Consider the following 15,761-nt stretch of genomic DNA (forward strand, 5'->3'; position numbering starts at 1 on the left):
CTGTGCCTGTGGGGGGCGCTGTGTGGCCTCTGGTGAGGAGAACCTCAGTACACACAGCATCTCCAAAGGGCGGGGCCAGGAGGGAGGCAGTTTTGACTGCAGTTGCTCCTCTCCGGGGAGGGGGCAAACTGCAGCCCGCAGCTAGACCCAGCTCACCGCCCTTTTGCAAATAAAGTTTTATTGGGACACAGTCACGTGCTTCTGTGCAGATGGCACTCCCAGGGCGGGACCCACAAACCAAAAAACTCACTATCTGTGGCTTGACAGATAAAGTTTGCTGGCCTCTGCTCTAACCCACCCAAATGCCCTTCCTGCTAGACTTGAAAAGAAAACCACAAATGTCCCCATGAGCTAAGGCGGCCATATTGTCGGTTCTCAGCAAAGACAAGAACAACCTTTTGTCGAGTGTTTGCTCTTGGTAGGGCTCATGACCCCACGTTTGTGACAGTTGTCACGGCCACCAAGTCACCTCCATGGGGCCCACCACCAGGGCGGAGGCGGAGGCTCACACCCTGTGCAGCTGACTTGCGCCATCACACTTGACGGCCAGCTGGGGGCCGAACCCTGGCGGGTGTCGGGGAAGATGCAGAAAGGAGATAGTCCAGGTGGGGATGCGGGTCCCCTCTGGGAGCCCTGAGGGTAGGAAGGGTGCTCTGAGGCACAAAGGTGGCGGTGTGTGCTCATAGCATGCGGGACAGTGAGCTGAGACCAGGGATGAGCCAGGACATCAGGACGCGGCTCGCAGACCCCGGGTGGCACGGCCAGCAGGAGCAGGCCCAAACCAGAAGACCCGGGAGCCCAGAGGGGGCCCCTCAGTTAGGAGGGGACACCTCCCGCCCACTGAGAGGGCGGCAGCTTGGTTTTCTTGTGGCTTCGTTGTTTTCCAGGCCCAGAGCCATCATCTGCCCTTTGGAGGCCCGAAGCACATGAATGTTCCTTGTTAATCGTGCAAAGTACATTAATTCCAGCCACTTCTCTCCAGGGGCTGAGGCCCATGTGACAAGTAAGAACACTCGGCCGCTGCTGGCCCCAGTTGCCCAAGCCGTCCGCGTACCATGCCCGCCCAGCCTGGAAGGACCGACCCAGCCTCGGGGTCACCAAGGCCTCTCCTTTCCTCTCTTGCTCTGGCTTCTGGACAAACAGGATGTGAAGCAATCACAAGGGTGAAGGCACCTTGGAGCCAGCTGCGTCGTGGGCGGAACTGCTCGCTAGCTGGCTTCATGGGGCTCAGGCTCGGGGCCCCAGGGCCCAGGGCTCACCTCCGGGGTCCCCCTGGCTTCCACGGCCAAGCCTGACACTCGGCACCTGACACTCTCCGTGTTGAAATGCTGGGCGATCCTACTTGCCCTTCTGGGCTGGTAGAGAACAGCGCAAGACGCACATGTGCCTCTGTGCGAGTCCAACCTCAGGAGGCAGAGGCGGGGCGAGCTGCAGGAGAGGGGCCTTCTGACCTTGTGTTCCGGGGTGTCAAGTGGCAGCTGGAGGTCCCCATGGGCAAGGGTGAGACGGGGAAATGAGGCCACCAGGTCATCTTCTTGGCTGAGAGAGGAGGGGCTGGTGGCAGTGCCCTGGTCTCAGTCCTCCGTGGTGAGGCAGAGAAGGGCCCCACACGAGAGGACAGGATGGAGGCGTCCTCGTCTTGGGGCAAATGACCAGGTGCTGCACACTGCAAGGATGGAAGAGGGTCCAGCGCGGCCATCTCTCCGCAGCTCTGGCCAGAAGGAGGCGCCTGGAGACCCGTGCGGTGGGGAAGGGGCTCTCCTGAGCCTCCCAGCCCTGCAGAACGTGTCCCCAAGCATCTGGCATCTGCATCTGTCCCTTCTCCGTGGCCTTTTCCTACTCGAATACAAGCGACTGACAGTCCTGGCCTGTGTGGGCAGGCCCCGGTGCCCACACCAGTCCCTGGCATTTCGTGGGGACGCAGAATTTATTGAGTAAATAAATGTGTGGGTGGAGAGGTAAGAAGCCATTTCGAGCATCCAGCTGTGGGGCCGCGGGGAGCTCAGCTTTGCTCCCCAGCCCAGGATGCAGGGCCCGAGGCCAACTTGTCTGTACTTTTAGGGGCCTGTGAAAATGCTTTAATGTCTCTTAAAATCAAGACAAAATGTGAAATTTTTAGGGCCAGAGAAAATGTCTTAGTTTTTAATTCGGCCAGGATTATATTCATCTTTATACCAACATGTTCATCAAACATGAGTTTCAATATGTCCTTCATGCAGAGGAGCCCAGGGATGTTGAATGTCGCTGCCCGAGTCACCGCCCCCACCCCCTGCCGGGATTCAGGCAGGAAGGCGCGGTCTTCTAGGTTCTCTGTCAAACTCTTTCCTTCCCGAGTGAGGGGACGCGGGGAGATGCGCCAGGCAGGGGCCAGGACGCCGCGGGGGCCTGGGCTCTCGGTCTGGCTGACCTGCCTGGCCACCGTGTTCCCAGCAGGGGCTCCCTGGCTGCACACAGGTCCTGGCGAGCAGATTCCTTGCCAGCTTCTCCCGCGGAGAAGGGGGGCTGCAGTCAGAATCGAGGCAAAGCCCAGGTGGATCCAAGGAGCCAGCGACCTGAGCCCAAGGGGCTTCACTTCCCTGACCCGGTGTCCGCATCTGTGAGATGCAGCAGTGACCACCGTGGGCCCGGCAGGGTCACCCCGTGACAGCTCAGCATCAAGAACAGCAATGTCGGCAACCGTGATCATGTCTGACGCTCGTGAGCCGGCCCAGCGTTACACACTAATCACTTGTCTTCCTCCCGACCACCCACAGGGAGGGTCCAAGGGAATGGGCCCCCCCCAAGATGAGTCCGCATGCCCCCAGGAGCCGTCACCCGACCGGGCTTCAGGCTCCTGTGTTTGTGCGGAAGCCTCGGCCCGTCCCTGCTGGTCCTGCAGGGGCCCAGGCTCGGGCCAGCCTGCAGCCAGGGCACCTCACCATCATGGCCCGGGCAGCCCCTCGCAGCTGGTTAACCCTCCACTCTGATGGGACCGGAGTATTCAGGATCCCCCCTCCCCACCCCACAAGGGAGGCCCTCCTCTCCCACTGGCCCCGGAGTCGGGGGTGAAGGGGCACAGCCTGTGTGGCGTGGGAGGGAGCAGGGCAGCCTCCCCTCTGTACAAAGAGAAAGACAAGCAGACGCCAGCCTGGTCCTGCCGCGTCCTGTCCCTGGGGGATGAGAGGAGGCTCCGGGTTGGCTCCTGATGAGCTGCAGGTGCCCAGAGTTTATGGGCTTCTCTCCTGCAAGGCACCCTCGGAGCCCGGCCAGCTGCACCACTGCAAGGGGCGGCCAGCAGGAGGGCCGCAGCTGGGGAGAGGGGGCCGCCCGCACGCTTCCTGGGTGGTCCCGGGCGACATTTAGACACCCGGTGAGCGGGGGCGTCCATCAGGCCCAACAGGCTCTGTGAGGCCCATGGCGCCTGCGCCACAGGAGAACAGAGCCCCCCGCACGTGTAATGAGGCCCTCGAGCCGACGGGCTCTGCATTCTGGCAGCCTCGGGGGACCCCTTTCCTCCAGGGGGTGTGGCCTACTCAGGGCAGGAGGAGGTGTGGTGCCCTGTTGGGGTGCCATCCTAGATAGGGCACTTGGCTGGGCTTGGGCGCCACGGCCCTTGTCCAGGCCGGTTTGTCCGGGTGCTGTGTCCTCCGAGTCAGCGAGGTTCGCCGAGTTTCAGTTAATGCCGGCAAGAGCCCCGAGGCAGGGACCAGGCTGCTCCTACCGGTTGCTCAGAGCTGGCCCGAGGCAGACGAGAACCAGGCTGCCCGGCAAGTGGACCCCAGAATCCACGACTGTCACCTGGGGGGCTTCTAACAGGAGAAGGTTCACAGCCAACACCTGAACAGAGCCCATCGGCCTCGGCGCCATCTTGTTAACAGGGAAAAACAGAGCAGAATCACCAGGCCAGGCCCGAGCTAACTAAGGAGCAAGTGAGAAGAGGCGCACCCCAGGCCCGTGCTCGGGACAGGTCCTCAGGACTGGGGCAGGGCCGGGAATCACTCGCCTGAAGGACAAAACAGGCCATGGGAGGGAAACAGAACCAGGGGCAGCAGCCTGTGGTCTCGGAAATGCCAGGCTCCCTTGCTTCTTATCCCATCCCCCAGAAAGCCCTCAAATTCAGACCCGCATGATGGTCTGAGTGGTGGTTCCTCCCTGGTTCAGGCACCAAACCAAAGCCACTGTGCCTGGACCACTTGAGCCCCAGGGTGGTGGAACCTGCCGTCCCCCCACGCCCCAAGCTGGGGGGACCACCCCTCAGTCTGCCCCGACACTGGCCGGCCACCTTGGCTGCCGGGCCCACCCCCACCCCAGGGAGGAGGAGTCCCCAGAGGCTGGCAGGACATGGAGTCTGGGCCCCGCTCCGGGCCTCAGTTTCCTCACTGAGCCACCATGTGGCTGGACAGCCTTGGCCGCAGCGCCCCCGGGAAAGGTGGGGATCGCAGAGACATGGCACAGAGCGCTGACTCTGTGTCAGTAGCTGCCACATGTTGAGCAATTAAGCTCTTCACTCGCATGAGCTCATCTAATCCCTCACAGCCACCCTGGGAGGTGGAAACTATTATTAACCCCATTTTCCAGATGAGTGACATTAAGTGACTCACCGGGGTCATATGCTCTTAGAGATAGTCAGCTGGGCTGGGGTTTGAACTGGGGAGCCTGGCTGGCTATCAGGCTGAGCTCCCTCAACAAACAGTCTTGTCCACAGCCTTGGGGGGAGCAGAGGCTGGCGGCAAAGGGCCCCAGGACCCTGACTTTGGGGAGAGAGATGAAAGTGGGGCTGGCCCAGGGGAGCGGAGCTGAGGGTCACATAAGAGGAGAAGCTGGGCCACCCGGACAGCCAGCAGGGCAGGCAGAACAGAAGCACAGAACATTGGGGCCAAGTGGGGAGGGCCCGCCAATACCCATGAGGCCAGGCAAATGTTCACTCTGAAGAGAGGAATTCAGGCTCCTGGCCTCTCTTCACCTCATTCCCCTTTAAGGAAAAAGAATTGAATGATTCCATTGCCAATGAAGTCTGGGATTCCTCTAGGCCACGTCCCCTATCAGGATATTTGCAATGGACATCGGCACAAAAAAAGGCTCTGATAAGTCCCGCAGAGAAGCCAAGTTAGCATCTCTCATGCTTCAACCCGTGAGCAGAAGCAGATGTCGGGGACGCACCTAGACAGCCGACCCAGGGGAATTCAAGCAGTCAAAAGACAATGTCCTTTGTCGTTGCTGAATTCAAGAAGTTAAGTTATAATAATAACAACAGCAGCAGCAGCAGCAGCCTCCACTGTTCTCCTTTAGGACCTGCGTGCTCTAGACAGGTGCTGTGGTCAGCCCTTGGGAAGGTGAGGCCCCAGCCCGGGGCCAGCAGCCTCTGCATCGCCAGGTCTTGTGTGGAAACAGGCTGCGCCATGCCCCAGACCTGCTGAATCGGAACCTGCATCTCACCAGACGCCCAGGATGCCAGGCACACCAGGCACTACTACAAACACTTCTTGATTTGATGCAAGAACTCTAAGAGCAACCGAAAGGCCAGGCCTTCTTATTCCCTGCGGGTTGAAGGTGGCCAAGGCCACACAGTGAGAGGCAAAGCCACATTCTCTCCTGTGAACAGAGCATGGAGCAGCCATACCACGAAGAGAAATTTCTCTAATGGCTGAAAAGGGCCCGTCTCCAAGATAAGTCACCATGTGAGAGAAAGCCAGGTGGAGAGCACTGTCTACACTGTGCCATTTTTGCAGGAGACCAAAATAGAAAATGAAAGAAAGCAAAGCAGAAGCTGTATGTGCTGCTTAGACCCACCCCAGGGAGTATCTCTGAAGAGAGATGCAGTGACACGGACATGGTGGTTCCCCTGGGAGGTGGGACTGAGCAGCCGGGGACGGGAGGCGGAGGGAAGTGATTCAGGCTGCACGCACCTGTCACTGGGACTTTGAGCCTCAGGCATCTACGAACTATTTTAAAGTAAATAATTTTTAATTTTTTCCTGAAAACTGATGCCAGGGAGGAGCTACACCATCCCCATTTACTAAGGAATACACTGAGGGGTGGAGGAACTGGCCCGTCCTCATTCCCACTCACCTTCCCGTCTGTCCTCAAAGCAGACAGAGGGGGCATGTGAAGAGCGGGGGTGGGGGGTGGGGGCGGCGCTAGCAGTGGGTTCTGCGAGGATTTGGGGCTCAGAAACATGGTCGCGGCTTCTTGGAGGGGCTTAATGCCTCCACTCCGCGATGGGCCGCATCCAGAGCAATCTCGCCCTGCAGGGGACGTTAGGCACTGTCCAGAAATATGCCGGGGCGTCACCACTGAGAGATGCCTCTGCATCTACCAAGTAGGGGCCTGGTATTCTGTGGAAACTCCCACAAGGCAGGGACAGCCAGGATGTCTGTGTCTGGCCTTGAAGAGCCTGCCTCGGCGCGTCTCGGACCCTTAGGTGACCAGGTGTCACCTGCGCTGTTATTAACATGTTGGGATCAGCAGGCTGGTGCAGCGGGTCCAGGGTCCCCCTTCTGCCAGGAGGATGCACCCCCGCTGATGGGGGGGCCTCACCCTGAGCCAGGCCGTATCCAACCCAGCTGTGGCCACCTGTGTGGTCACGAAAGGAGCCAGGGGCTGCTTTGCATTTGGTTCTAAAGGCCGGGCACTGAGTGTGGTTGGGGGAAGGCTGCTGTCGACGGGACAAGCAAGAGGCTCCAAGATCCTCCACAGTCCTAGAGCATGGGCTGTGCAGACCCGGTTGGGGAGTGGCCAGGGTACCTACCATCCAGGGTCTCCACGGAGAGCTGCAGGCCCAGGTTGTGCCGTGGGTTGACCACCCAGTGGTTGCTGGTGGCTGTGATATCAAACACCAGCCAGCCCTCCTCTGAGGCCCAGAGGGTGCGGCTGTCGAGCAGAAACAGGTCTGACTCCCTGCAAGAGAAGAGGAGATGCTCAAACTCCAGGTCAGCCAGGCCGGGCTCAGTCACCCCCCAGGCCAGTGAGCCACCAAAGGTGAGGAGGGCCTGGCGGGTGGGGTAGGTGGCAGGACACCCCATCAGCCAAAAGTGGGCTCATCAGACCAAGATCCAGGCACGAAGACCCATTAGCAGCAGTGTAGGGGAAGGGAGCGCCGAAGAAGCAGAGAGAGCTACTATGAAGTAAATCACCCGTCAGATCTGTTAAGGGGGACACGAGTGGGATAAGCACAGGGAAGCAGGAATCTCCCAGCCTCCGGGACCTGGACATCTCAGGGAACAAGTTATATAATTCACCATTCCTCAGGCACTGTCCCAAGTCTCCTACACACATATTCATCCAATTCTCACAACAAAGGTGTGGGGACATTTTCTTCTTTACATGGCTTGTCTAAGGTCATGGAGCCAGGAAGCTGCCAACTGGGGTTTGAACCCAGGCAACTGCGTACCAGAGAAGAAGCTCTTTTTCTCCCTGCTTCATCAGCCGCCTGAGACCTGGGAGACAGATTCCTGGAGATATCACTAATAGAGGCAGCCCGTTGGTTCTCTCTGCCTCAGATTTTGGAATAGCCAGATGGGTAAAACTACGGTGGGTCTTGTCATGCCTGGAAGCCAGAGGGGTGGATGGATGGATGGATCGGTGGATGAACAGACGAGTGGCTGTTTGGATGGATGAGGGACAGACAGGTGGGTGGATGGATAGATGGATCAGTGGATGAACGGACAGGTGGCTGTTTGGGTGGATGAGGGACAGACAGGTGGATGGGTAAATGGATAGATGGATGGATGGATTTTTGTATTCTTGGATAACAGAATTCTAATATATGAGGTATCATGATATCTCTTGTACACTTTTAATTATACAGATTCAAGGTCATTCAATATTCAATTAAAATATTTGGGTGTCCATGTTGTATCAGCCCTGGAGCATAATAACGGGCAGCACCCAAGCAGCCCCTCCCCGGGGCACTGATAAAGTCTGTCACATTTGGAGTGATCTAATTTCCCTGGGAATTTTCTCTGATGATTCTCAAAGTATTAAGCACTTATCACGTGCCAGGCTCTGGGTTGAAATGCCTGACCAGGCCATGTCAGTGCGTCCTTACAACAGCCCCTGTGGTGGATAATATTACCCAGGCCTTATGCAGACCTCAGAAAGCCACGGTCATTTGCCCCGGGGTACGCTTCTCTAACATAATCAAGGCAGAATCAGAACCCAATCAGGCTGCCTGTCAGCACAGGCTTTCAACCCTACATAAAGCTAGCTCTTCTGGACATGACATCTGCTCAGGTATGGCTGTTACCATTTCAGAGCCGTTATCAAATCAAACTTATAACATAATCCACTAAGCCAGCAGCTGGACGCAAGGAACAGGTGCCCCCTTACATGATGGCCCCGCTGCCGCCAAGTTTCCCTCCTAAATCTATTGCCAAGCATTCCCATTAGCCTCTCTGTGTTGCCTAGGCATCTCCAAGTGTGGGAGTTTGGCTGGATTATAATTCCTTTGTATGTCCTAACACCTTAGACGTTTACCAGGCACATGAGTGTGTGTGAGAGTCAGAAAAGGCAGATGAAAATAAATCGGGAATGTCAGCCAGTGTCTCACATTTTCTGTAACCCAGAGCCCACTGGAAATGTATTGGGAGAGCAACAGATCATTCGGAGAAGTCTGCATAGGGATGGAGAATCAGGCTCGGAGACAGACAGGAACCGAGCAGATGTGGAGGACGGGGGGCCGAGCCAGCAGGAAGTAGACGAAATTAACTTGAGGTGCATTTTCCTCTTTGCATTCCTCCGTCTGAAGATCCAAGGGCAGAGCAGCTAGCTGGCCCGGTCAGATCCCGCGCCCAGGCCATCTCCACGGTGGTGGACCGCGTCGCCAGACCACAAGATGGGAAGAGGGGCCGCCCCGTTCCAGGCCCCCTCACATCCCACTTTTTAAATAACACTCAACAACCTCCACCGCCCGATTCAGAACATGCCGAACCACACAATGTGGGGTGTGCGGGGGGAATATGTCTTCTGGATGGAAGGACCGACAAATCGCACCCACAAAACACCAGCTGCACCGAAGTCCCCGGTGGTCTGAGGAAGCTCCCCGCAGCGAGATGGGAGAAGCCAGGGAAGACGTCTGTCCCGTAGGACCACAAGAGATTTTGCAGACCCTGAGCTTGACTTTCACGTCCAAACTAACTCAAAGCATGAGACGACCTTTCCCGTCCCGCCTCCTACTACTTCACATTCTTCTTCTTCCCCAAATGCTTTTCGAGGTGGCTTCAGAACCAGCCTGTGGGCTGTGCACCCAGATTTTAAACTTACAAGCAAGAATTTCCTGCTGTCCTCATCTCTGATTTGCCTTGATTTCCTGCCTAATGGAGCGCTACCAAGAAACAAACGCGAGAAGTTCCAGCCCGCGTCGGGACAGTTCCACTCAGTCAGACACCGGGGCCCAGGAGAACACCCACAGCACAGCACAGCAATCACAAACCGGGGTAGGGCTTTACTGGAAAATTGTTATTTGCAGGAAAATGTGACCGGAGATCTGGAGAGGTGTGGATAGTAACGCAGACAATGAATAGTAACGTAGGGAACAGACACAGCCTTTGAACAGCAAAGGCCTTGCCAAACGAGCCTCACATTTTCTTGTTCCAGCCGGGACACCACGGCCCAGATGTTGCCGGTTGAGTCATCTTGGATCTGCAGCACCGACTCCCCTCCCCCAGGCCGCAGTTTGTTCCAGGCACGCTGGGAAGGGCCCAGCCCTCTTGGAGGCATCGGGACAGGAGAGCCTTGTTGAGGTGGGGAGAGATTCTAACACACGCTCGCTCTGCTTTTAGACCAAAGGCCCAGGCCCGAGGGCGGCCCACGTGGAAAAGGCCCAGGGAAATGACTCAGCAGCTAAGTCCAGACGGACAACCGGGAGAGTGGGAATATTCTAGTTTCCACCTGAGCATCTCGTTTGAACACAACGGCTTTACGACCTGGAGGAAATGAGCAAGCCCTTTGTGACATTTTTATTTACCTTGAATATCTGGCCTCTGACCCGGCCCCAGGCTGGGAGTGGCAGGCCCCAGGACCCCGGTTCCATTCCCTCCCCTTGGCCACTGCTGAACAACACAAGGGCTTCCCTCACGGGAGTCCTCTGAATGTCTCCAGCACAAGGTCATTGTTCCATTTTACAGAGACAAGCGAGGCTCAGCGAGGTGAAGCCAACTGTCCACACTGATTGACCTTCTAAGCAACAGCATAGGAGGTGTGACTTGCGAATTTGAGCTCTTGAGCACTGTCACATCCTTAACTCACCCTCTCACCGAGGACAAGGGACCCCAGGTGTTGTTGACTCCAGCTCGCTGTGCGCTGTCTCTGCGACACTGCGTGGAGCAGAGAAATACTTGAGGGAGAGGCCATCTAGGTGGCGGGGAATGAAGAAGGCACACGGGTGAAGCTGACTGGCCAGTCAATTCCTGAGCCTCAGTTTCCCCCTCTGCTAAACAAGGGGTGATGCCATCGCCTCAGTGATTGGGGAGAGCCAAATCACTGCACTCCCAAGGCCCTCTACCAAGCATACAAGCTTGACCTACAGTCCCTACCAGACCGGGGAGTTCTAGGACAGGGACATTATCTGTCTTGGCTTTGCAAGCTCTATATGTCCAGAGACCATGGATCCATTCAAAGAATGCTCAGCTTTGGTCCCAAAATGCCTCAGACAAGTAAATCAGGGGGTTCAAAGTTGTGGCAGAGTGTTTGCAAACATGGCCCCCAAAAGTTCTCTCCACAAATAGGTGGAGTCTGCTCCCCACCTCTGAAGTCTGGGCTGACTGCCCGAATTGCGGTGACCATAAGATCCAGTGGAAACAAGGCCTGGCCAGGTCCAGAGCTAGGAGGTGACAGCCTTAGCTGGTCTGTTTTGGCCCTCTGGAAAGCTAGCCATGCCACAGGTAAACCCAACTACCCTGTTAGGGAGCAAGACCACATGAAAGAGTCGGGGGGCAGAAAGAGAGAGGAAGCCCAATCCAGCCCCAGGTGCTGTCTGGATGTTCTAGCTCCAGCTTCATCAGCAGCCACAGTGGACAATGCAAAGGGTAAAGAAGAACCACCCAGCTGAGCCCTGCCCGCATTCCTGAGCAATACTGTGGGTGTTGGTTTAGCTGCTGAGTGTGGGCGGTTTGCTCCCTGCAGAGATAGTGCTCAAGCTGCAGTCACAGCTGAAATAACCTCAGCTGGGCAGGACCAGTGAAAAACACCAGGGCATGAGCTTCACCGTCCACACAGCTGCGTCAAAGGACCAGATGCAGCCATTCTCCTTGACAAGAGGAAATAGGGGATTAAGCAAAAAGGTGTTATAAAATAGGATGCATCGTAAATACATTTCTGAGAATATGCAAGATGCTAAAATTCATGGAAAGAAATGGAAAATTTGAGCCATCCAAAAAAAGGGGAAGAAAAATTTCTTTCCTACTTCCCATATCCTGGATGGTTTTGTACTGAGTTGTTTCTTCTTCTTTTTTTTTTTAACCATAATATCAATAGATAATTCCTTCTTATGCAACTTGATCAAGAAAATGGAAGCAGGCCAGCTGAGAATCCATATTGTAGAGTCAGCATGCCGTGGATCCTCAAAACAGACAAGGCCAAGTTGAATGGACAGTTTTCCAAAGATAAATGGTTGGTGGACACAGAAGGATGATCAATATCCTCAGCCGTGAGGGAAACGCAGTCAAAGCCACATAGGCACGTTTCTCCTACCAGGACAGATGCCGGAAAACATTACCACACGCACTGGCCAGGATGTGGGGGATTGAAACACTCCTATTCGGTGGGACTGTGAAATTGCCTCCTCTGGACAACAACATGGCAGTTTTTCAAAAGGTCAACATAAGTTACTGTAAGATCGAGATTGTCATTACCCAAAAGAAGTAAAAATCCTGTGTATGAATGTTCACAGCAGCATGATTCCGCTCCCTACCAGCTGAGGGCAACAGCCTACGGTGGAATATTATTTGGTAGTGAAAAGGAACAAGGCACAGCTCCCGCAGCAGAACTTTGAAATCATGATGCTGAGTGAAAGAAATCAAACCCAAAAGAGCAGAGAGTGGGATTCCTCTTATAGGGAATGCCCAGAAGAGGCAAATCCAGAGACAGAAAGTAGAGTTGCTGCCAATGGCTGGAGCTGGGGGGAGAGGGTCAGCCTATTTTCCACATTCTCCCTGATCTGGGGATAAACCTGGTGGGAGGGTGTCCTGTTCTCACTCACTCCTCCTGCGGCTTGAACCCCAACCCACTCCCCCGAGCCCAGAGCCAGGTGGCGGGGGCAGCGACAGGCATGGCGATCCTTTTCTCCAGCTGCTTCTGGTGAAAGAAAGTCAACACCTCTCCTCCTAAACCCAGTTCCCCCAAAGCCCTGCTCTGTGTGGTGTGTAAACCACTGGTGACCCCAACTCTGCGGCATGGAGGGGTGTTCATCCTTAACCAGGATGAACTGAGGCTTGTGGGTATAGGATGGCTGAGGCTTGTGGGTGCAGATGGCTGAAACTTGTGGGTTTCTCCTCCAGGGTGAAACCCAAACCAGCGCGAAGTGGGAGGAAGCACCACAGGCGGGTTTCCAGCCTCCCGGCCCACCTTCCCCTGGAGTGTTCTCCCCCGGTGGAAAAGTGGGTATTTTAAAATCCCCAACGTGGGAAGGTGGCAAGTCCCTTTTTTTGCCCTCTGGCTCCTTGGAGACTATTTAGAGGGTGTGATCTCAAGGGCCTTCACCCACAGGCTCCTCCCGAGCCGTGAGGTCCCTCCATGGGACGCCAGCCGCCCAGACCACAGGACTGGAAGAGCATGGCTTCGCGCTGTCTGGAGGCGCTAAGTTTGCTGTCACCCATCACAGCAGCCAGAGGAACTAACAGCCTCACTCCCAAAACCACCCTGAGCCCCCCACGTCTCAGGTACCTGCTGGGAACCAGAGAAAACACAGCCAGGGTGGGAGCTGCGGCCTGAGGCTGTGCACACCACACATGGGGACCAAGTGCCCGATCAAGAGGCTGGGGGGCCAGGAAGGAGTCCCCAGGGCCAGTGAGTGGAAGGAAAAGAACTGGGCCTCATGTGAGTGTGTGAAGGGAGAACGTTCCTCAGGCGTCGCCCAAGGGAGGGCGGGGGGATACTAACTCAGCCAGGCAAGTGGAAAGGGCATTCCAGCAGAGGGAACAGAATGTGCAAATCGTGGCGAGGGAGGCCCATGAGGTGAGGGTGCAAGTGCAGGGGAGCACGGGGTGGTAGGAGGTAAGGGGTGGCCTGGAACCTGTGGGACCTCTTAGGTCAGGTCCTAAGAGAACTAGGAGGCTGGGACCTTGTAAGCGAGGGGTCGAAATAACCGGCATTTGGCTGACTCCCCCACCCCTGCCCTCACCCTGCCCCCACCCTCTGGCTCTCTGGGACACGGCAGGGCTGGACACTGAAAATGGGCCTGCTGGATCTTCAGCTGAACCTCAAGAACAACCCGCGGAAGGCAGAGGGAGTGAGTGCCTGGGGCAGCCGAGCCTCCCACCCTGGTGTCAGAGGGGAGCAGGCCGCTGCCTGAGACTGAGTCAGACCCTACACCTGGGGTGGGAGTGGGCAGGGCAGCAGGGGAGCTGGGAAGGAGATCAAAGCAGCCCAGGAGGAAGTCGGGCGGGGTGCGGGGTGGCTCTGGGTCCAGGAGGGCCCCTCCTGAGCCCCGGGCTGGCGCGGGTGCAGCCAGGTCCACACCCCTCCTCGGACCTCGGGGAATGCCCTGCCTCCCTGCCGACTCACCCAGACCATCCCCAGCGTCCCAGGCCGGGAAGATGAAGTCACGGAGGTCAGAGGCTTATTTTAAACCCGCTTTCTTTAGAACGACTCCCGTCCGGGAAGACTAAAATCAATTTCGGAGAAATGAGGGAAAATAGAGACAGGAGAGCCTCAGACTTTCACCGCAGCGCAGGTCACAGCCCGCAGTGCCCCCCGGACTCCCTCGCCCACTCTCCTCCTGCCATGGTCTACTCTCGAGCTCCCTTCTGCATCAAACTCCAGCCCACCTTAGGCCTTCGCACATGCTGTTCCCAGCACTTGGAACACTGTCCCTTTTTCTTTTACCTACATCGCACCTGCTCATCCTTCAGCTCCCCGGCGCTGTGATGGGTTTGACCTCCCTCAAACTTCCCCCTTGGGCACTCAGGCTGTGCTGAAATCTGTTGGCAACGTTCTTTGGATTTTCTACCAGGTTTTAAGGTCTTTATCAACAAGAACCAGGTCCTTTCTTCCCTGCTGCGGCAGCTCCAGCACGCAGCCAACAGCATAGCACACAGTAGGTCTCAAATATATATTGAATGAATGTGCTCTTATCTTTGGGGTGTTCTTGCCAGCCAAGGATGTCTCCTGGCTGTACTTTCAAAAACGAGGAATAGATGTTTTTTCAAAGGACTCAGGTTCCTCCGCCTGCTGGCCCCGCCTGTGTCCACTGGGAGCCAGACTGCCTGGTCACACACCCCGGCCAGCCCCAGGCGCCTCCAGGCCCTACGCCTCCCACGGCCTGCCGGCCCCAGCCCACTCTGCGGGAAGCAGCCCCCTCCACGTGTGCCCACGTCACTTTATCCATCCCGGCGAAGAGACGCCGAGAGGCAGGCAGGGATGCACTGGGGCGGGAGGCAATCCATCGCAAATTCACTTTGGACCTAACTTTTGCTCCCTCTGGATTAAGATCCCAGAGTCTGAGCCCCAGAATTTCCAAAAACCTGGAGACCTGCCATCGCAGCCCATGCAGGCACCCGCCGCGCAGGAGCGGAGACAGGAGAGGCCAGCGGCCCGCGCCTGCAGCTCGGGCAGGTCGTGGCGGACACTGGCCCCTGCGGTCCCCCAGAAGGACGGGGCCTGGGAGCACCGCAGCCGCCTGGAGGGCTCGGGAAGCCCCGCGCACGCTGGGGCAGCCTGTCAGCCTCCCGGGGGTGGGCGGGAGACTCCGGCAGGAGACACTCATCCCTCGAGGCTCCCTGGTCGCCCCATGTCCTCCCGCCCCCGGCCCACACCAGAATAGAACGCGGTAACTCGGCCTCCTTCACGCACACGCAAGGAATAAACACCCAACACAAACATGGTTTCCTGCTGGGAAACCTCCCCTGCCTTGTTGTTTTTTTTTAAAGAACCACAGACTGTTTTGAGACTTCAACCCCAGAGTGAAACCAGCGCAGGGCGGCGGGCAGACAATGGGGAGGAAATGAACTTAACAGCGGAGTCTGGAGACGGGCGCGTCGGAAGGACGGGGTTCAAGGCTTTCAAAAGCAGAAGTCAGTCCCGCAGGGCTCCACGCAGCGGGGGAGGGGACGGCTTCACTCTGGCCGTGGATTCCTGAAGAGTGTGGGGGCACAGACAGGAGCCCCAACAGCCCCACTCCCACCTTCTGTCCTATTTGGGGGACCCCAGAACAGATCCCGAATCAAGGATTGAAATGCAAGCGGTTTGAGAGTGATCACCTAGAGGCGGGCGGGAGTGGGCAGGGACAAAGAGGAGCCAAAACAGGGTGCTATGGGCATCTGGGTGCCCCTGGGGTGCCCGGGACCACTGCTCCACGCGCAGCTTCCTCGGGTGACAGCTGGGGCTGCATCCACCTGCCCTGCCTGCTGTGAGGGAGGGCTGGCCCAGGCCTGTGCGGGCTGCACACGCAGAGGCTCGGAGCAAGCTCCTGAGGGGGCCAGTGCAGGGAGCACACAGGCCAGGGGCTCCATCCAGCCATCCCTCTGGCCCCAAAAAGGCAGCGGTCGTCTACTCGGGGCGGCCAGAGCAGGGGTCCAAGAGACCACTTTCTAGACTCAGGACAGGGGGCCGTTTATCCCCAAAATGAC

At 57.1% G+C, this 15,761-nt stretch overlaps 1 protein-coding gene across 1 annotated transcript in view; it reads right to left on the minus strand.

Moving 5' to 3' along the window:
- BMP7 (bone morphogenetic protein 7) overlaps window positions 1-15,761 on the minus strand; it is a 70,590-nt gene that overhangs the window by 18,247 nt on the left and 36,582 nt on the right. The window contains exon 3 of the mRNA XM_037500752.2: window positions 6,728-6,876. Within this exon, the coding sequence (XP_037356649.1) occupies window positions 6,728-6,876 (149 nt within the window). The remainder of the gene's footprint in view (window positions 1-6,727; window positions 6,877-15,761) is intronic.

This window comes from Talpa occidentalis, unplaced genomic scaffold (genome assembly GCF_014898055.3).
Source record: "Talpa occidentalis isolate TD23 unplaced genomic scaffold, MPIMG_talOcc4v2.1 talOcc4.10, whole genome shotgun sequence".
In the NCBI taxonomy this organism is placed as follows: Eukaryota; Metazoa; Chordata; class Mammalia; order Eulipotyphla; family Talpidae; genus Talpa; species Talpa occidentalis.